Source organism: Typopeltis vanoorti, chromosome 10, assembly GCF_054136105.1.
Source record: "Typopeltis vanoorti isolate ZY-2024b chromosome 10, IOZ_Tvanoo_1.0, whole genome shotgun sequence".
In the NCBI taxonomy this organism is placed as follows: Eukaryota; Metazoa; Arthropoda; class Arachnida; order Uropygi; family Thelyphonidae; genus Typopeltis; species Typopeltis vanoorti.
Window position 1 is genome coordinate 115,630,882 of NC_143558.1, and position 21,258 is coordinate 115,652,139.

The 21,258-nt window shown below is 35.0% G+C and overlaps 1 protein-coding gene across 1 annotated transcript in view; it reads left to right on the forward strand.

Annotated features, from left to right (window-relative positions):
* Nucleotides 1-21,258, forward strand: part of LOC150102723 (transcription initiation factor IIA subunit 1-like) — a 204,589-nt gene that overhangs the window by 10,802 nt on the left and 172,529 nt on the right. Inside the window, exon 2 of the mRNA XM_090399213.1 lies at nt 6,992-7,093. Coding sequence (XP_090255339.1) covers nt 6,992-7,093 — 102 coding nt within the window. The remainder of the gene's footprint in view (nt 1-6,991; nt 7,094-21,258) is intronic.

Below are 21,258 nucleotides of genomic sequence, written 5' to 3' on the forward strand. Positions count from 1 at the left end.
CAAGTAAAAATTGGAATGACTATTGAAGGATGACTTTAAAAAGTGCTGGTGGTGGGAGGTAACAGAAGCAAACCAAATAGTTGAATTACTGCTTGAGCATTCTGCAGGGATGTACCATCATTCTGTTGATTTTGTTAATTTGAACAGACTGGCCATTCAGATGAAATCAGAAGTCATGAGCACCAAAGCCACATAAGATTTTTAGAATCAGTCCTTGTTCTCAGTGTCATAGACACTAGACATAGTTTATTGGAATTAAACTTATATTTTGCGTTACAGTAATTTAAATCCAATCATCTGTTCCTTGAAACTTGCAGAACCCTATATCATCAGTCATCACACTATGCTTAGTTGATCAGATTACATGCCTGTCTGCTCTCTCCTGTTACCTCATTTGAGATTGATAGACAAAGAAGTATATTCATGTTGTTTGATTTGTTCTTGTTTCATAATTTGAATGTTGTAACCAGTCTTTTGCATCCTCCCTAAATGATGCTCATGCTACACTGACTGAAATAAATAGGAGTTTATGTTGATTTCTAATTTCCCTTGCATATGTTAACCATCTTATAATATATTATGAAGGTACAAATATTGTTTTTTAAGAATATTTGTACCTTTAAAATCCAGAGTTCTTAATTATGTGAAGTAGGTTTTCCAGTGAAAGTAAATAATAACATGCAGGTACTTAAAAACTTTGTTGAGCATTCAGTGCAATCTACTATAGGTTAATAAAATACCATACTATGCTTATTGATCTTTGGAAGTCCATATGATCTGGGACGATGAGCATAAAGTATGTTGACTTCTTTTCTTTAATTTTTCATCCCACCTGGAGATGTTATCAATTTATTAACTTTATTCAACCCATTAGTAATAATATTTTCTTCTTTAGAGATCTAAGAGCCTCTCAGTTTTGAAAGAGGTAGTTTCAATTTAAAGAGAACTGGCAGTTTGAAAGTGGACTGTGTTGACAATCTCCAAAGGAATTGAATTCAGGTCTTTTTTTTTTTTAAGACAAAGGCAGTTATTTTGGAGAAACTCCATAGTTCTTAGGGGGAAGCTTAAATAATGATGGCTTAGTTGGATAAAGGAAATTGATATACCATGATGTTTGTGATCTCATTAATGCATAAGTTTTAGAGTATCTGTATAACTGAAAATTTTATAGCGCTTTCAGTTTTATAATTTGGAGTTAGGTGTCTGGAGAGAGCTATGTTCACTAAGAGTGTGCAAGTGCAAAGTCAGGAAAACCAAAGCAATTAAGGCAGATGAGTATATGTGGGTGTGAATGAACAAAAAATGCAGAATCTGTTCTATCAGGCAACAATGTCATATAGGTAGTCAATTCAAGATGTAAAGGTGGTTGGATGCCTGGGGAGGTTTGTTACAGTTTCTGTATGATAATGCTATAGGCATCAGGAATAAGAGGGAAGAGTTTTTAGCATTGGTTAGTGTAACCTTGACAAAAGTTTATAGGCATTTGTGTGACTTGGCTAACAGTAAATAACTTTGTGATGGATTTAGTATTTTCAGGAAGGATAGAGTAGACAGGACAGGGGTTGGATTACTGCTGATCTACTGTCTTCCACATCATCCTTGGCCCAGCAGAAATTAATTTCATATTTTGTCTTATTGGTCTCGATCTACCATCTTACCTCACCTAAGATTCAAAAGAACAAAATATTAAATTAGTTTCTGCTAGGCCAGGGGTGATGTGGAAGACTTGCATCAGTAGATTAGTACAATGAGTGCAAGTCAAGTAATTATTCAGGGGGGGGGGGAATTCTAACTTTTGGAAGGAGGAAATATGATATGGCAGGAAAGAAATGGAACTCTTACACTTATTGAAGTGTAAGAATTATTTGAATCAGAATGTGACATAAGGGACTTGGGGTATGATAGTGTTGGATCTTGTTATAGGGTCAGAAGACCTGTCCATAACTTCGGTGTTGATTGGAGAAAGTGAACATGTGGTGTTGACTTCGGAGATAGCAAATCGAGGAAATTCCAGTTAAGGAAATTAATGCCATAAAATTCTGCAAGTGCAGGATGTTCAGAGTGCGTGGGGTGGGGGGAATAGTCAAGGGATATCTGGAGGAAACAGTATCATACTGTATATCCAAGGTGAAAAGGGTAAATCAGGTAGAAATCAGTTGGATGAGTAGTATCATTAAATATGCTTACATTTTTGGTTAAAGGATTAAACAAGAATATAATTTCTTGGCATCTTTAATTTAAGGTAAAGTGGTTTGGTTTGTGGAACAGGTTTTCTGGATTATATAAAAAAAAATAAAAAGCCGTAGCCCACTAAAGTACTATAACTTTACAACCTTTTGTGGGCAGGAGTCACACACACGGCTTATCGGGACATTATTCTCTGAATAGCATATTATTATTATTCGTGACACCTCCAAGGAGTCCGAAGACTCATCGCAGGAGGACACCTATTGTACAACTCTCCTTCTCCACCACTACACCGAACCTCTACCACCAATCAATGAAAATAGCGCCATCTACTGGCAACCACCACAGCTAGTATTTTTTGTTTGTAAATTGCGTGTGTTCTGAAGGGCCGATTATATGATAATTTTAGTTTAATCCTTTATCCAAGTGTGAGCAAACAAAGTTTGAGCCTGAAAGTATCTTCAGGACTGGGTTAAGGTGGTACAACACCAGGGCAACCACCTTTGCAACGAGTTGTCCTGGTGTTGTACCACCTTAACCCAGTCCTGAAGATACTTTCAGGCTCAAACTTTGTTTGCTCACACTTGGATAAAGGATTAAACTAAAATTATTATACTCTAACCAAGTGAAATAAACTTTCAACATCTTTCTCTAAATCCAGAGTAAATTATTAAAAAAGGGTGGCACGCCAACTGGCAATTCCTATAGGTAGAGATGACCTGCTAATGCTTCTGCCTGATATCTCCACTTGGGCCTGGCTCCCACTGAAGAGACCTCAATAAAGGTCGAAACTAGTCTGGGTAGTGGCCCTTCCCTTAATGCATAACATTAGACATACCCGCAAGGAGATGTGTTTTGCATTATAGGAGATACTGCGATAAGAGTGTTGGTAGCTTGCTCCACCTTTGCAATGAGTTGCCCTGGTGTTGTACCACCTTAACCCAGTCCTGAAGATACTTTCAGGCGCAAACTTTGTTTGCTCACGCTTGGATAAAGGATTAAACTAAAATTATTATACTCTAACCAAGTGAAAAATAAACTTTCAAAGGCCGATTATATGCTCTGTATGCAGGATGAAAAACCTGAGTTTCCGGGAGAAAAACCCTGCTACCTTCGAACGAGATTGGCTAACTCGCCTTCAATTGAAAAAGTACATATAAAGATTCCTTCCGTTATGACGAGAATCAAACTTAGGCCTTTTCCAATCGAAGGGTGCAACATACCATCTTCCAATTGCACTATGGAGGCACTTAAGTATTTTATTTGTTGGTCATTTAAACTTGTGTTAAATAATGTTCTGCATTCAGGCTAGGAAAAGATAGTATTATTTTGCATGTTTAGATGCGATGGTTTATAGTCATAAATATGTTGAATATATGTTAGAAAACTAATTTAGTAATTGTGCTTACAAGGAAGTTAGATGCTGTTTTTACTATAGGCTTAGCTATTTTTTATGAATAAAAGATATATGCGAACACATTTAATTTCAGACACAATTCAGTAATCACTCGATCTACAGTAAAAATCATTTTTTGTGGTACATTTTTCAAGTTTTAGAAATGATTGGATATATCATATTGACAAGAAATTGTTTTAATACTTATAGATATTATTTCTGGTAAAATTCCCATGTTATTCTAAAATAAACTATTATTTTTATGGCTAATATAGCCTACTTTCATTTAGGAGAGTGCCCCCTTTTTACAACGTCATTGTCTTTTTGCTCAAATTTTAGGACATTACTGATGTGCTATAAAACTAATATATGAAGAATATAGGAGGAAAATTCTGACACCTTTTTTTAGATGTTGGCTGTCTCCTTATCCTGGCGATACGTACTCATCTGCTGTTAAGTTGTTGAAGGAAGGGGATTTGGGAAAAGTGGGGGGTAAGGCAATGTGGGGGAATTATTTGAAAAAAAACCTGGTTGTTTTTATATGTATAATATTATTATTAAGGGTGGTTGTAGAGAGCATTTGGGAGGGAGGGATGAGAGAAGGATCTGAAATAAGAACTATTTTTTGGAGAAGAGGAAGGATTGCTGGAAAGAGGTCAAAGATGGGCGTAATAGGGTGCGAGTCATTTCGACAGTGCGTCGTCTTTGGAACGCATGGGGAAAGTGGAGGCTATGTTATGTCAGCTTGGTGTTTCTGTCTTTGGTGTGCTTGTGTTGTCTCCTATTGGTCGGAGTCATGTGCTACCTCTGCAATGCCTTTTTCAAAGAAAAAGGCATTGTGGAGGCAGCACAAGATGAGTTGCAATAATCAGTTACATGATGATTACAAAGAGCAAGCAAGGAAATTGACTTACCATATGTGGCTAAAAAAATCTTGGAGTTTTTCTGATATGTGGCCAATAGAATGAAGAATTGGTCAGTGATAATTGGAGAATGATAAACACAGAGGAGGATATAGTAGAGGTGTTAAATGAGTAGTTCATTAAAGTATTCTATCCTTACGATTGTAACATAATGCAGAAACTAGAGAGCGGTGGAATGGATAAAGAACTGCTGATGGTGAGTGAGCAGGACATATATGAGGAATTGAACAAACCTGATGTCAACAAGGCCATGGGACTTGATGGTATATCACTGCATGTTTTGAGAGAATGTTTTAAGGAGTTAACAGTTTTAACGTGACTCTTAGATTGGCCCAAGTTTAAAGGAATGGAAAGAGGGCGAAATTGTTCTGCTTCATGAAGAGAGTGATAAGATAAAGACCAATTATTGGACAATCTGCTTGTCTGGAGTTTTGGTCGAGGTGTTGGAGAAGCTAGTGAGGACAAGGATTCAGAACTGGATTGGCAGCAGCAGGATTCTCTTTAATAGATTTTGTCCTTTGTCTAATCATAGATTGGACAAAGGAAATGCATATACAGTAGTATATTTAGATTTTGCAAAGACTTTCGATAAATTGCAACATGACAAGCTAGTAGTTAAATTGGAACAGGCAGGGGTTGGGCAGTAGACTAGTGCATTGGATTCGAGATTTACTGTCTGAGAGGTATCAGCAGATTGTGTGTGCAGGAGTGATATCCCGAAAGAGGAAAGTTACTAGTGGTGTGCCCTGGGGGGTAGGGTTTTGGTTTGGGGCTATTATTGTTTAATTTCCGATGTAAATAACATTGGAAGCGACTTAAATGGTGACCTATGTCACGCTTTCCTGACCAATGGCTATAATCCCCATAAAATACTAAATGCTCCACAGAAATCCCCCTCCCCCCACTGTCTACCACAGAAGACTACAAAAAAGTCACCATCCTATATATTAAAGGCATATCTGAAAAGATATCTAAAATGCTTAACAAACACCAACTACACACTGTATTTAAAGCTTATGTGAAATTGGCAACTCGCATCTGTTTACCTAAGGACAGATTCTCTCTCCTTTATCACATCCAGTAGTCTGCGAAGTGCCCTGTTCATGTCATCGAACCTACTGTGGACATCTGCCTCAGAGAACACAAAAAATATATCTGGCACTTTTGCTATGGCAAGTCTGGTCTAGCAGACCATGCTTTGGATACCCCTGCATGCAGGATTGATTGGAAAAAAAAAGTGCTGCACAGAAGTTTTTACAAGTCAGAGAAGTTGTTCCGGTAACAACTTCTCTTCCTGTTGAACTTCCTGTACAACTTCTAGTTAGTTGTACAGGAAGTTCCTGTACAACTTCCTAGAAGTTGTACAGTATATACTGTTTAAAGTACAGTATATACTGTACTTTAAACAGTACAGTATATACTGTACTGTTTAATACAGTATATTAAACCATACTGTATAAATCTACAGTATGGTTTACAATATAAACCATACTGTAGATTTATACAGCCATACTGTATAAATCTACAGTATGGCTGTAGATTTATACAGCCATACTTGAGGTTTGTTCCAAACCTCAAGTATGGCTGTATAAATCTACCAAAAATTTGTTTTTGGCCAAGATGGTAGGATAAAGACTCAGAGGAAGACCAGGGTCAGAAGTCTTGGTAGATTGATGCAGTAAGAAGTGCCTTAGACGATGAAATGTTATATCTGTCGAGAGGAAGTTATGACTACATAAAAAAAGTTTACATCATTATCTTCTGAGGGTACATACCACAATCATGTTTTTGCTTTATGGGATACTGAGGCAACTTATGTGAAGTCAAAAGCTTCTGTATACAAGTAGACCAGTCATGAAAACAATTCATGCCCAGACTTTTGTTTGCTTATGTTTGGATACAGAATTAAAACAAGAATATAATTTCTTGTTAAGTATTGTATACTTTGTTACCCACTGGTTAAAAAAATTAATAAAATGAGCGAATATTTTGCATTTCAGATTGTTTTTAAGTTTAAAACAACTTCAATGTGCAACTTTTCATATCTCATAAATTTAGAAACAATGGTTTTTAGTTGGGGGTGAGAATGTTCATACTGTGATTTACACACCTTGTTGCTGTATGCATGTTTGCTATCACATACTGAACTTATTGATATCCAATTACATTTTATATGTTGGACTCTACTTCAGTATATTCAAGAATCTGTAATGCCACTATAGTCCCAAATGCTTTGCACTTCACATAATCACCACACACATACCAACACATAGTCAGTGTATATGACTTTGTAATTAGCTTTCTTTGTATACTTTATCCATAATGTAAAAACAAAATATATGAACTACTTAGCAGATAATGCTGTTGATTTAAATTGCATATATGATGTGCTCATTTCATTTCAAAATGCTACAATATTTGCTTTCTATTGTTTTGATAGCAGACAGTTTTACTCTTAATAATTTAAAATATTGTATTTGTTCAGCAAAAACTGTACAATAGTGTCATAGATGATGTCGTTACCAATATAAGGGAAGCTTTTCTTGATGAAGGAGTTGATGAACAAGCATTGATAGACTTGAAACAGGTAAGCACATGTAGACCATTTTCAGTTAATGCTGCCTTTTATGAAATATATTTTTTATTTAAACATTCCTAAGATCAGAGTGTTATGTTAACTTTATTTCAATCCACTTCGATTTATCAGTTTAAATTTTCAACATGTACTTTTGTTTTACCATATTAAGCTGTCACTGCAAATATCACTTATATTTTCTTATTTTAAAATGTATATAGCAATTGACTTTCTGATGTGTTGGCATTCCATTTCCTTTAGGAATATTACTTTTTTTATTTTTAACAAAAGTTCAAATCGACAGTTTTCTTTATGAAATAAACAGTTTTTTGGTTTTTATTCTACTTATAAAATCAAAGCTGCGACAATTGCTTTTATTTACACATGCACACACATTCTCCTTGTCTGAACAGTGTAGTTTGTATTGTCATTTTTTGGTATCAAGTAGATACAAGCTTATGAAAGATCTGCACAGTTAGCAAATATTTGCTGTTTATCACTGACAGCATTCTGCATAATAATGCAGTGAAAATAAGAAATATGACATAAGCATTATAAAATGATTTTTAAACAACAGGATGCTGCTGGATAAAATAGCTAGATGCCATCATCTAGCTATTTTAATATTATGCATACATAATATTATTCTAATATTAGAATATTATGCCTACAGAATGTTGTCTGTAAGCATAATAGCATCTTTCCCCATCTCACATTAAGCATAGTAGTGTGATGAAGCCATTTTTTGGTTTATATTCTCAAAGGGTATACCGGATAATGCTGTTATAATTCGACACAATAGTTAATGATTAGTTTCTTATGAATTGGGCAGTTTGTCATGGATTTGACATTTTGGTTTTTACATTTTAATGTTCTGAGAATTAAACTCATCAGTTCACTTATATTAAGGTTTATATAAAAGTTTTTTTTTTTTTTTTTATGCCAGTCCTGTTGCAAGTTTTTGGACAATGCTCGAAGTAAAACTGGCACGATGCTGTATTGTACTTTTAATTCATAGTTTTTAAAACTGTGAAATGTGAACCATTGGTGGGCCATGAAATCAGTTTTGTGGGTCACAACCAATATTTTTTTTAAAAATGAAATATTTATTATTATTATTTGATACCTCCAGGGAGTCTTAGGACTCCCTGGAGGTGTCAAATAATAATAAATGTGTTGTAGAGTAGAAGGGCACCCACTCTACAACTCTTCATCTCAACCTCTTGCACAAACTGCCTCATCTACACCAACAGCATCTACTATCCACCATTGCTACTATTATTTTCAGACAATCGCAAACATCTGTGCCCACGCCGGGATTCAAACCCTCAGCCTTTTGGCTGGAGAGCATAATCTAACCACTCGGCCAGCCATTTCTCTTTGGGAGGGAACTTGCTTTATGGTATATTATATCCTTCCTGCATTGAGCAGCCACATTTTTAGAAAGCAAGGAATCTGCTACACTCCTGGATAACTGAGAGGTGGAAGCTTGTCCTTTGGATAAGTGAGAAAGGTGGAGCTTTTTCTGATGGGATTGAAAGGAAACAAAAAAATATTCAGTGGTTTTAAAACTTCTGCTGTGTTTGGTAATGCCATGCATATAGAGGATAGAAATGAAAGTTTTTTTCTTCTGTACTCAGAGAGGTAGATACCATGACTATTAATTTTTTTTTATGAAAAAAATCCTTAAAACCATTAGATAAAAAATGGTGGCATTAATAAGCTTTCACCTCTCAGTTATCTATTTAATTTTTGCTTAAGTATCATATGCATTGTCATTACTGGATCACAGAAAAGCAATTGAACAATAACAGACAATTCTAAAAAGCACTAACAGAGTAGCTAATGTAAGATAACTAGTTAAGGTCATTAACTTCCTAAACTTATAAAAAAAATTATATGCATAAACAAAATAAAGGTAGCTTTTCAAATCTGCTAATCTTTCTTATCTCCCACTCAGGGAATAGATGCAGACCATCAGATCTGGTTAAGTTTGGATAATGAAGTAAAGTTTTGCATGTTTCTTTATAATTATGAGGAAACTACTTTTGAAGAGTCCTTCATAAATCATTTCCTCATAAAACATCTTTATAAATAAATGTGTGAAATTGACTTCATTGTCCTAACTTTAACAGATTCAATTGTGTTTGTCCCTATTATGGAAAATAGTACTTCTAAAATCTGCTAATCTTTCCTAACTTTCGTTTATGTATATAATTACATGTTTTGTGGTTGCTTAAGTGCAAAAGCTGTATAAATGGGAGATCTCCACATAGCCTTTTAAGAAATGTGGAGAACAGACCAGAGCTTCTGACATGATGTCCAATCCTCACCTTCTCGTAGCGCAACCTGTTAGGTATCTATCTAGATATACAGAATGAATGAAGATGGACTGGAAATTTGGGATGTAACTGACCAATTTGTATTCTTATTAAATAAACCACAATGTAAAATGATGGTACTATAAAAACAGTCATAATTTAAAATTATGAATATTTTTACAAATTGTTAATTGTTAGTACATTATTTCTTTTGGTTTCATAATATGTATTGTTGGCACTTGCAACGTGCCAGTTATTGATGTTATTTTGTCAAAATGAAATGTGAAGCATTTAAAAAAAAAAAATTATGTACTTACTGGCTTTGTATAGTTGTTACTTTCAGAAATTTTATTGTGGTTTAAAATTATTATGTGCTATGTTTTGTAAAGATATTCTCGTAACACTAACGGAGACAACAGGTTAGCCACTATGCCTAATTTTTTGCTTGCCACTTTAATCGAGTGCATGCTTGCTGAGGAGTTTGATGGGTGATTAACAGTTGACAGAGAGCGCGTTAAGTATCGAGGTAACGGAAGCAACAAGAGAGCGTTTGGTAAGGGAGGGAAAAAAAGGGAGAGTTAATGGAAGTTTAAGAACGCAGACAGAGGAATTTTGTTCTTACAAAGTTTATTTAGTTTGTGACACTGGAAGGAATATTAATAGAAGATTCTGAAAAAGGAATCATAGAACTGTGAGCCTTTAAAGTGGAGTAGTTAAGACCGTAAATAAGTATTGATAAATAAAAGAAAATATTGCAATTGACGTTCTTTAGGAATGTTCAAGAAAACATGCTGATTGGAAAATTTCATCTGTCTTAAGGATGCCGAATCTGTCTGTTATTTCTACTGGAAAAGGAGACAGAAATTAGCAACTTAGATAAAGTAGTAGAAGAAACCTTTTTTGCTGGTACAAAAAATTAACAAAATTGAACTGAATGAGGTAATAGTACTTCGGTGAATCCAGAATATCTGTACTTTAGAGGCGGGAGGAATAATGTGTGCTACATAAGGGTGGTGAGAAGGGATCCTGTGGAAAAGAAGAGAATCTTATCTTCGAAAAAAGGCTTTAACAAGGAAACTGACTATGAACATTTTGTTATTGTGTAAACAAGGTGTTTAGTCTAGTAGATGTGATTAAGTATATGTTAAACAAACCAGTAATAGAATGGGTGATCTCTAAAGTGCAAGTTTATTTTAAAAGGCCTTGGATCTAGTATTTTGTAATTAAGTAATTTCATTTGAAGTTTATATGTTACCGCTAAAGTGCGAAAACCGTTAATGTGCACATTACCTAGCTAATCTGCAGATTAACTGATTTGCTCCGTTAATCAAGATTTTTCCGGAATCAAGAGTTTTCCGCATTTTACCTAGGTAATGTGCACATTAACGGCTTCCGTATCGTTAAAGTTCAAAAGTTTGTTTCTCTCATTTCCTTTCCGTACTCCTTCCCCCCTCTCCCTCCACTTTTAGTTTGGTTTTTTAATAAGTAAACATAATTTTATCATATGTTTTTTTTCTTAATTGTAATAATATTTTAAACCGTTTGATTCCTTGTATTATATTAATTGATTGATGATTGATTCTATCAACTAATTTGTTGATTGTTTGATTGTATTAACTTGATTCTTTAGATATCAAAAAATAAATAAATAACATTATCTTAATTTAAACATACAGAAACGTTGCTGTTGTTCCAGCAAAGATCTTATTTTCACTTTAACGAGTGCCTAGTAGGTAATGTGCAGATTACCTAGGTAATTTGAGAAATGAAACAATTTTCCGCACATTAATGGATCACTGTAGTTAATCTGCACAATACCTAGATAATCTGCAGAATAACTGATTTCTGCACTTTAGCGGTAACATATATATATTGTTTTACCAAGAGTGTATATTTTGTATTTGGTTTTGAGTTAGTAATTTTTCAGATTCTGAAAGAAACAGTTAAAAGTCATTGCACCAATTGGAATTGAACCCTTGTGCATATATAAACTCGGAAATATAAATAATCGTTATAGAGAAAATCTCATCACAAATGAGGATTGATAATAATTAATTAATAAATAATCTCTCTTTACAACAAATGGCTACAGAGACTTAATCTCATTATAACAAATGGAACAGCTGACAAGATTGATAATCAAATAATATATAATTACTCTTTATAGCCCTACATTATGACAGAATTTCATGCCGGCTGGGATGTTGTCTGGTTAAACAAGGACTCCATTTTCATCAGAGAATAAGGACAAACAGCACAGTCAGCTACTGGGAATAAATCGCAGAACACACCCTAACTCAACATCAGCAGAGCTCAAAATTGGTACTATCAACATAAAAAGCATCAATGGAAAAGAAATGGAACTAGCAGAAGACAAAACCAGATGAGAGCTTTCTAAGCATCAAATACAACATGTATGTTATATTGATAAGGGTAATGGGTTTACAGTGATACTGCTGGCTAAGGCCTTTGACAGGATACCACATGGAATTCTAATCCGTAAACTGCAACATATGGAAATGAATATAGAGTTGGTGAGATGGATAGGTGGGTGGTTGATGGAGAGATATCAGAGAGTAGTTTATTCAGGAGTCGAGTCCAAAAGACGGCCTGTGACTAGCGGTGTGCCACAGGGTTCTGTTCTTGGACCACTGCTATTTAATTTATTCATTAACAATATAGGGAAGGATCTAAGAGGAATGGTTCATTTGTTTGCTGATGATGCAAAGTTGGGTAAGGCAATAGTGAATGCAGAAGATGTCAGTCTTACAGGATGACTTAGATAAATTGGAGTTCTGGGCTAAGGAGAATTGATGTCAATTTATTGTGACAAAATGTAAGGTTATGCATTTTGGGGTGAAAAGATTAGCAGCAGTATACCACATTGGTGGAACTGTATTCCAGGAGATTGAGGCCAGTTGTGTTGGTGGATAGGGAGATGAAGTTTAGGAGGCACATTGCAAAAGTGGCTAAATCAGTTCATCAACTCACTTGGTTTTTGAAGAATACTCTGACGAGCAGAGACAAGCAAGTTATTGTTCCTCTGTACCGAGCCTTGATAAGACCTCATCTCGACTACTGTGCCCAGATTTGGTCACCTAGGTTTCTTCTTGATGGGGAGGAGGTGGAGAGGATCCAGAGGCAAGTGACCAAGATGATAGCAGGTCTATGGAATGAACCTTATGAGAACAGGTTGAAGATTTGTGGTTGCAGAAATTAGTTGATAGGTGGAAAAGGGGAAATATGATTGAGACATTCAAATTGCTAAAGGATTTCAATAGGATTAATTCAGAGGATATTTTTGAGATCAGGACTGGTGGTGGGAGAACTAGGGGACATCTATGGAAGCTGGGGAAGAGTGTGGTTAGCAAGGGTTTTTAGAGCTGGCTTCTTTACTTTTAGAGTGGTAAATGAGTGGAATAAGCTGCCAGAGTCTGTTGTTGGTGCTATGACAGTGAGTGAGTTCAAGGCAAGATATGATTGATACTGTGAGAATGTTGAATACTTGTGTGGACATGATGTTTATGACCTCCCTCGATGAGTCTAAGGACTTCCTGGAGTTGCCTGTAATAATATATTCAGGCAATAACAATCTGGGAAAAGTTAGTTATACTACTTTTCTACATGAAAAAGTTACACCATTACTAACTTAAGAACAAATGTTAGATGGCCTTGGGAAAAGAGGGAGTAGCTATAGTATTCTACACTAAAGATGAGGATAATCTTCTTGAATTACAGTCAATATCAAGTAGTGATGTGAGCAAATATCAGAATGGGGAAATGGAACAATGAAAGAAATGGAGGAATTTTTTGAGGCATTAGAGAAGGCAGCTGTATAATGAAAAAGGAAAAGTTAGTCATTATTCAGTAGAGTAGGAAATGATTACTGGACATACAGAAATATTTTGGAGAAAAGCACAAATCTAATGGTAAATGCCTGCTAGATTTCTGTTCAGGACATGGATTAGTTATTACTAACATCTTGCACACAACATAAAAATGTGCACAAATTCACAGGAAGAAAAGATGCAAGAAATAAGAAAAATCTCATTCGCTATGTTCTAGTTGATTAGTAATGTTTTCCTACTTGATCAGGACAGAAGAATATACAGAAAATTTGAAATAGGAAGTGATCACTATTTAGTTTTGAGAAGGATAAAATAGAATTTCATATTGAAAAGAAGGTTTAAGAAAGTTCTGAAATGAATCAAAGTTGAACAGCTTTCAGAGGTGCAATGTAAAGTACACGAGCATTATTGACGAAAAAATGAAAACGTTTGAAAGTAAGAACCAAACTTTGGAGATTAAATGGCAAATCCTGAAGAAAGAATTGATTCAGGCAAAGAAGCATGGGGTGAGATTGTCCGTAAGGATAGAAAAATTAGAATTCATTGGTGGATTCAGGAAGTAAATCAAGAAAAAGAATAATGCATATTGAAGTTCCCAGCAGCTTGTGCTCTTAAAGAATACAGAGAAAAATTTGAAGTGAAGCACTGTGTAAAATTAGCTAACAAAAGTCATGGGAAGACTTTGGTAAGAACATAAACAAGTATTATGAAGGTGGCAAAATATTCTGGAGGCTATTGAAAAGCTTAGAAATGGAGAAAAAAGAACTGTAAATGAAAGATGATACAGGTGATAGGAAAACTGAAGATAATATTATAGATGTCTGGAGTAATCTTTGAAAGACTACTAAATTAAATGAGCACTGTCAACAGTGGTAAGCAACTCTCAGCAGAATGAATGCAGTCAGGAATATATATATATATATATATATATATATATATATATATCCATAGTTAAAGTAGGAAAATTTCTACGTGGTTTGCCTAGTGGCTTTGCGCTCTGCAACTATACTCATGGGAAGGAGTGTCCCAGGTTTGTCCTGTCCAAGACGTGAGGAACTTGAGGACCTTCCTCATGCATAGCCAAGTTAGCCAGTCTTGGGCAGTAAGGTTTTTTCCGCCAGTTTATCTGGCGGTTTTCATCCCGCAAGCAGGCAAACTGGCCCCGTGAACATGCACTTCTACACAAAAAAAAATATACCCCCTCCCCCCAAGCGGCAGACTAAGTGACAGGTCAGTTGGGAGTGGTACTAACAAGAAGTCGCATCTAAGTAACACGCAGAGACCCCGCATAGGAAGCAGGAATAACTGCTAGTGAAAGAAGAATATATTGAAAAAGAGAGGTGAGGATACATTGTACTCTTGATATATCTTTCCATTCTGAGATATATTCTAATTTAACTGCTATTTTATTTCCTGTATATATTTCTTGAATGGATTGTGAAAGGTGGTTTGGTATATAAGGGTCAAAGCTGTATAACTGAGAGGAGACCTCCACATAGCCTTTAAAGGAATGCAGAGAACCAACCAGGGCTTCTGACCTTAATGTCCAATCCTCACCTTCTCATGGTGCACCCTGTTGGGTTCTACCTGGATACCGAACGAACGAGGATGGGCTGGCAATTTGGGATTTAGCCGACCAAATTGTATTCTTATTGGCTTAAACCAATATACAAAATGATAGTATAACATGACAAAATTTCATGCCGACTGGGGCGTTGCCCGGTTACATGGTCCCCATTGTTTTTGCCAGGAAGAACAGCGAAAAGTCAGCTACTGGAACAAATCTGAAAGCACACCTCAACTCAGCATCACTAGAGTTAAAGATCGGTACTATCAACATAAGAAGCCTGAATGGCAAAGAAATGGAGCTAGCTAAGGAATTAGATAAGTATCAGATCGACATAATAGGGGTGACTGAAACAAAAAAGACAAAAACTGGCGAGATCTTTCTGAGCAATAAATACAAAACTTTAGATTCAGGCAATGACAATCAAGGAAAAGAAGGGGTAGCCATAGTATTCAACACTAAATATGCTCATCTTCTTAAATGGCAGGCAGTGTCAAGTAGAGTGATTTGGGCAAATATCAGAATGGGGAACTGGACAATGAGACTTATTTGTGCCTATGGTCCTACAGAAGATTCTACTAAGGTAGAAGTAGAGGAATTTTTTGAGGCTCTAGAGAAAGCTACTGACAACATTGTTGGGGATCTAAATAGCAGAGTAGGAAGTGATTGTCAGACATACAAAAATGTTTTGGGAAAATTTGGAGAAAAGAGCAAAGCTAATAATAAGGCCAAATACTGTTGGATTTCTGCTCAGGACATGGACTGGTTATTACTAACACCATGTTCCAACATAAAAAATGTGCACAAATTCACATGGAGAGAAGAGGCAAGGAATAAGAAAAGTCTCATTGACTATGTTATTGTCGATAGTGATGTTTTTTCCCTGGTGCAGGACACCAGAGTGATCAGAGGATTTGAAATTTTAAGTGATCATTATTTAGTCTTGAGCAGGATAAAATTCAAGTTCATGTTGATAAGAAGAACATCTAAGAAAGTTTTAAAGCAAATAAAAGTTGAGAAGCTCTCAGATGTGAACTGTAGACTAAAATACACAAAGATTATTGAAGAAATAATGAAAGAGTTTGAGAACAAGAACCAAACCTTGGAGGCTCAGTGGCATACCTTGAAGAAAACACTGATTCAGCCAGAGAGGCATATGGTGAGGTTGTCTGCAAGGTTAGAAAAATCAGAACTCCATGGTGGACACAGGAAGTTAAAGAGGCAGTGAAGGAAAAGAAGAAAGCATATCAAAAGTTCCTGGCAAATAAGTCAGCTTGTTCTCTTAGAGAATATGGAGACAAATGTAAGTAAGCTGAACTATGTGTCATGGGAGGACTTTGGCAAGAACATAGAAAATAAATATCAAGAAGGTGGTAAGATATTCTGGAGGTTGTTGAAGAAGCTTAGAAATGGGGGAAAGAGTGCTGTAAAAGGAATTGGAGATGATAAAGGTGACATGAAAACGGGAAAAAAAGATATCCTTGAAGTATGGAGTAATTACTTCGAAAAATTGCTGAATGAAACAAACAGTGATAGCACAGTGGTTAAAAACACTTAACAGGCATACAGTCAGGAATACATATCCATAATTAAAGTAGAAAAATTCAAAGGCTTGAAATGTGGAAAGGCAGCAGGAGTAGGTGATATTTGACCAGAAATGCTGAAGTATGGTGGTATAAAATTCTTACAGGCCCTGCACTGCATAGTTCAGAAGACCTGGACAGAGGGACGAATTCCTGATGATTGGAGTAGGAAGCTCTAATAGTACCCATATATAAAAAGGGGAATAAAACTGAATGTGAGAATTAGAGGTATTTCCTTACTAAGTGTTCCTGGCAAGATTTATGCAAGTATACTTGAGAAATGGTTGAGAAGAATTGTGATAGAAAAGCTTGATGAAGGTTGCATTCAGGCCAAGTAGAGACTGTCAGGATCAGATCTTCACTTTATGACAAATAGTCGAGAAAGCATGGGAATATAACAAAGATCTGTATTTAAATTTGGTGGATCTGGAAAAGGCATATGACAAGGTGCAAGAGAGAAGCTATTCAATACGATACAGTTATATGGTGTTAATGGGGCATTATATGAAGCAGTACTTAGTCTTTATTTGAGTTGTAAGTCAGCAGTTAGAATTGAAGGAAGTACAGGAAGGTGGTTTAATGTTAAATCTGGTGTGAGACAAGGATGTATATTATCCCCTCTGTTATTCTTTATCTGTATGGATCACATTATGAAGGAAAGTGGTATTAAACCTGATATCAGAATTGGAGATGTTAATGTCAGCTCTTTGCTTTATGCAGATAATGTTATACTTCTAAATAAATCCGCTACAAGTTTGCAAGATTCCTTGACTAAATTGAATAATTGTTGTAATAGATATGGTATGAAAGTCAGCATTAAAAAGACAATGAAAATAGGTAGAATTGTTGAAAATGTCAACTGTTTTTTGAACTTAGAACCTGTGGAACAAGTAAAACATTTCAGCTACTTAGGCACGGTTTTTAGTGAAGATGGTAAATTAAATATGGAAATAGACAACAGAATCAACAAAGCTGGTATGGTAGGAAGTCAAATGAATAAATTCATATGGAATAAGAGAAATTAGTCTAAACACTAAATTAACTATATACATGACAGTGTTCAAACCAGTTTTAACTTATGGATCTGAGAGATGGGTCAGAAATAAAACACTTGATCAAAGACTAGTGACTTCAGATATCAGAGTCCTAAGAAAGATTAGAGGCATGAACAGATAGCATCGATGGCAATATCATATTAAAAACAAGGATATTAGGAAAGAACTTGACATTGTCAGCATCCAGTTATGCGTTAGCAGAGCTTATCTCAGGTGGTATGGTCACTTAAACAGAATGGTTGAGGAAAGATTAGCAAAACAAGTGTTCTCTGCCCGGTTGGCAGGAAAACGACAGAGGAAGACCGAGATATAGGTGGATTGATATGGTACAAAGTACCTTAGGCGATACAAATATAAGATCTGGTAATGTTGGAGGAATCTTGACAAGTAACAGACTGATTTGGAGGAAAATTGTAGATAGGAAGTTATTTCTGATGTAAATTTTTCATGTAGTACTATCATATCCTGTACACCCCTTGAGGATACCTGTCAGGAATTTGAGGATGATGAAATAGAAAAAGTCATCAAAAAAATTGAAATATGAAAAGGCAGATGGAATAGATGAAATTTCACCAGAAATGCTGCTCAGATATGGAGGTATAGAAGTTTTACAATGGGCTGCATCGCATAATTCAGAAGGCCTTGTCACTGGACTAAATTCTGGGTGATTTGGAGTAGAAATCTCATAGTACCCATCGATAAAAGGAAAATAAAACAATGTGAGAATTAAAGAAGTATTTCCCTACTGTTTGTTTCTGGTAAGTATACTTTTCTTAGCCATTTCTAAACTATACTATTCAAGTATAGTTTAGAAATGGCTAAGAAAAATTGTGGAAAGCAAGCTTAGTGAAGAACAAGCTGGATTCAGGCCAAATGGAGGTGAGGTTGTCTGGATCAGATTTTCACTTTAAGACAAATAGTTGAGAAATCTTGGAATATAACAAGGATTTGTAATTAAGTTTAGTTTATCTAGAAAAGACGTGCCTTTTCCAGACAAGGTGCCAAGAGGAAAGCTCTTCAAAATTTTACAGTTATATGGTTTAAATTGGACATTATATCAAACGGTATAGAGTCTCTGTTTAAGCTGTAAGTTGGCAGTTTGAATTGAAGAAGATACAGGAAGATGGTTTAATGTAAAATCAGGTGTGCAACAAGGGTGCACATTATCTTCATCATTGCACATTATCTGCATTGTTAATCATGATCTGTATGGATCATGTTGTGAAGGAAAGTAGTATTAGATCTATCAGAATTGATTATGTTAATTTTGCTCTTTACTTTATCTAGATGTTATACTTCTGAATAAATCCATTACAAATCTGCAAGATTTCCTGACTAAATTGAATAACTGTTGTAATAAATTTGGTATAAAAATAGGCAGAATCATCGATAACCTCAACTGTATCCATAGTGAACCTGTAAGACGTTTCAGCTATTTAGGCACAATTTGTAGTGTAAATGGCAAATTAAATATGGAAATAGACAACAAAATTAGTAAAGCTAGTATGGTTGAAAGTCAGCTAAATAAATTTGTATGGAATAAGAAAGAAATTAGTCAAAACACTAAATTAGCTGTATACAAGATAGTGTTAAAACCAATTTTAACTTTGGATTTGAGAGCTGGGTTAGAAATAAAACACTTAATCAAAGACTGGAGTCCTCTGATATAGAGTTCTGAGAAATATTATTGGAGTAAACAGATGGCAGTTTCACATTAAAAATGAGGATATTAGTAAAGAACTTGCCATTATTGTATTCAGTGATGAGTTGGTCTCGGTATGGTCTCTTAAACAGAATGAGAGGAAAGATTAGCAAAATAAGTGTTCTTTGACATGTTGGCAAGAAAAAGACCCGGAGAAAGACCAAGATATGGATGGATTGATAGAGTAAAAAGTGCCTTAAAAGGCAGAAATATAAGATCTAATGTTGGAGTCTTGACAGATAACAGATTAATTTGAAGGAAAAATTGTTGATCTCAAGTTAGTAATGGTGTAACTTTTTCATGTAGTACTAACATAGCTATCCTGTACATTCCTTAAGGATACATATCAGGAATTTGATGCCTTTTTTTAAAAAAAAAAAATAACTAGGAAACGTTTGACCTTAATTGACTCTTATACATTAGCTACTCAGGTGACGCTTTTTAGAATTGTCTCATTTTTTAATTCGTTGTGATTAGTGTGATCCAGTAGTAATGAATGCCTTTTGATACTTAAGCAAACATTTTATGGTGATAATGTTTTAACATGAGGTTTCCTCCATGTTTAGAATTCTTTTTGATTATGCTAACTCGTATTTCATTATTGTAACAGATTATGTACATATCCAACCAAATGTAAATTTTCTTTATTTTTATGTCATTAATGTCTGTTTCTTAAATTCTGTTATTACTTCATCTATTATTATGTTAAAGAATCACCTTGTTGGATCTCTTTTTCATTATAGGGATTTTTTGTGTATTTGTGTTCTGATATCTTATTTGTGGTATCTTTCTTAATGCTAGTATTTTCAGGACATCTTGTAATCTGATTTTGTTGAAAGTCTTTTCTAAGTTAAATTAATTAAAATAAACATTGGTTTGTTAAATTCTATTGCTGTTTCTGTTACTTGCTTGCTTTATAACAAATATAGCATCAGTGCATGATCTTCGCTTATGTAATCCTTGTTTTTCATCGTTATGATTTAGTCTTGATTCTGATTTTTTGATAAATCTTGTACTGATGCTATATTTGTTATAAAGCAAATAACAGCCATAGAATTTAATAAATTAGTATTTATCTGTTTCATTGACTTTGAGAGGCCTTTGATTTTTTTTAGAATACTTTATAGCTTGATTGTTATTTGAATGTTTAATTAGTCAGATTATCCTCCTTGTATGTGACATTTCTATAAACTGTTATTTGTTGTTAATGCTATGTAATCATAAGACATAATTAACTGACTATACATATAAATCACATAATGAAATACAGAATACAATATAAATCACTAATATTCTGTGATGAATATATCATCAGAGGGAAAGATATGAGATGTGCGAGTGAAAGATTCACTGAAGTTACATGAAGCAAAACAAAATCAGTAAAGGTTAAGAGGTGTTTTATCTTCTGCCATTCTCTGATGATTTATCTGGGCACTGTTAGGAACATCAAACTTAGACATTAGCAACTGTAAGCAAATATAGCTGCAAGGCAAAGGAGAGCAGGGATAGTTTCGAGGTAATATGTATGCAGGGCTGTTTTTAGGTAATGGCGAGAGCCGGTGGGGGAGCCATACATATAATGTATGGCATTCTATGCCATACATTATATGTATGGCATAGAATATTTTTAATATAAAATTACTAAATTAAAATGATTATTGCATGACACCTCCAAAGGCTCATTGTGGGAGGACACTTCACTATACATCTCACTTGACTCCAAATACAACACTACTACCATTATCCATGCCATTTGCTGCGTCACTAACAACAGTATATTTTTATCTGTAAATTGTATGTGTTCTCATGACTGATTTACTTGTATGTGGGGAGAAAACCCTGCTAACTCTGTAGGAGATTGGCTAACTCACCTTCATTTGAAATAAGCCCATATAAAGATTCCTCTTCTCATGATGAGAATGGAATTAGGGTCTTTTCCAATCAAAGGGAACGTTGTCCTGTTGTTCTTTCAATTGCGCTACAGAGATTTATAAATTTTACTACTAACATTAAATTAAGATATTTGTATCTTGCAATTTCATAATTTTTTAATAACCCTTACAGTTCATGGTTATTAAAAATGGAGCGCTACACGAAAGAA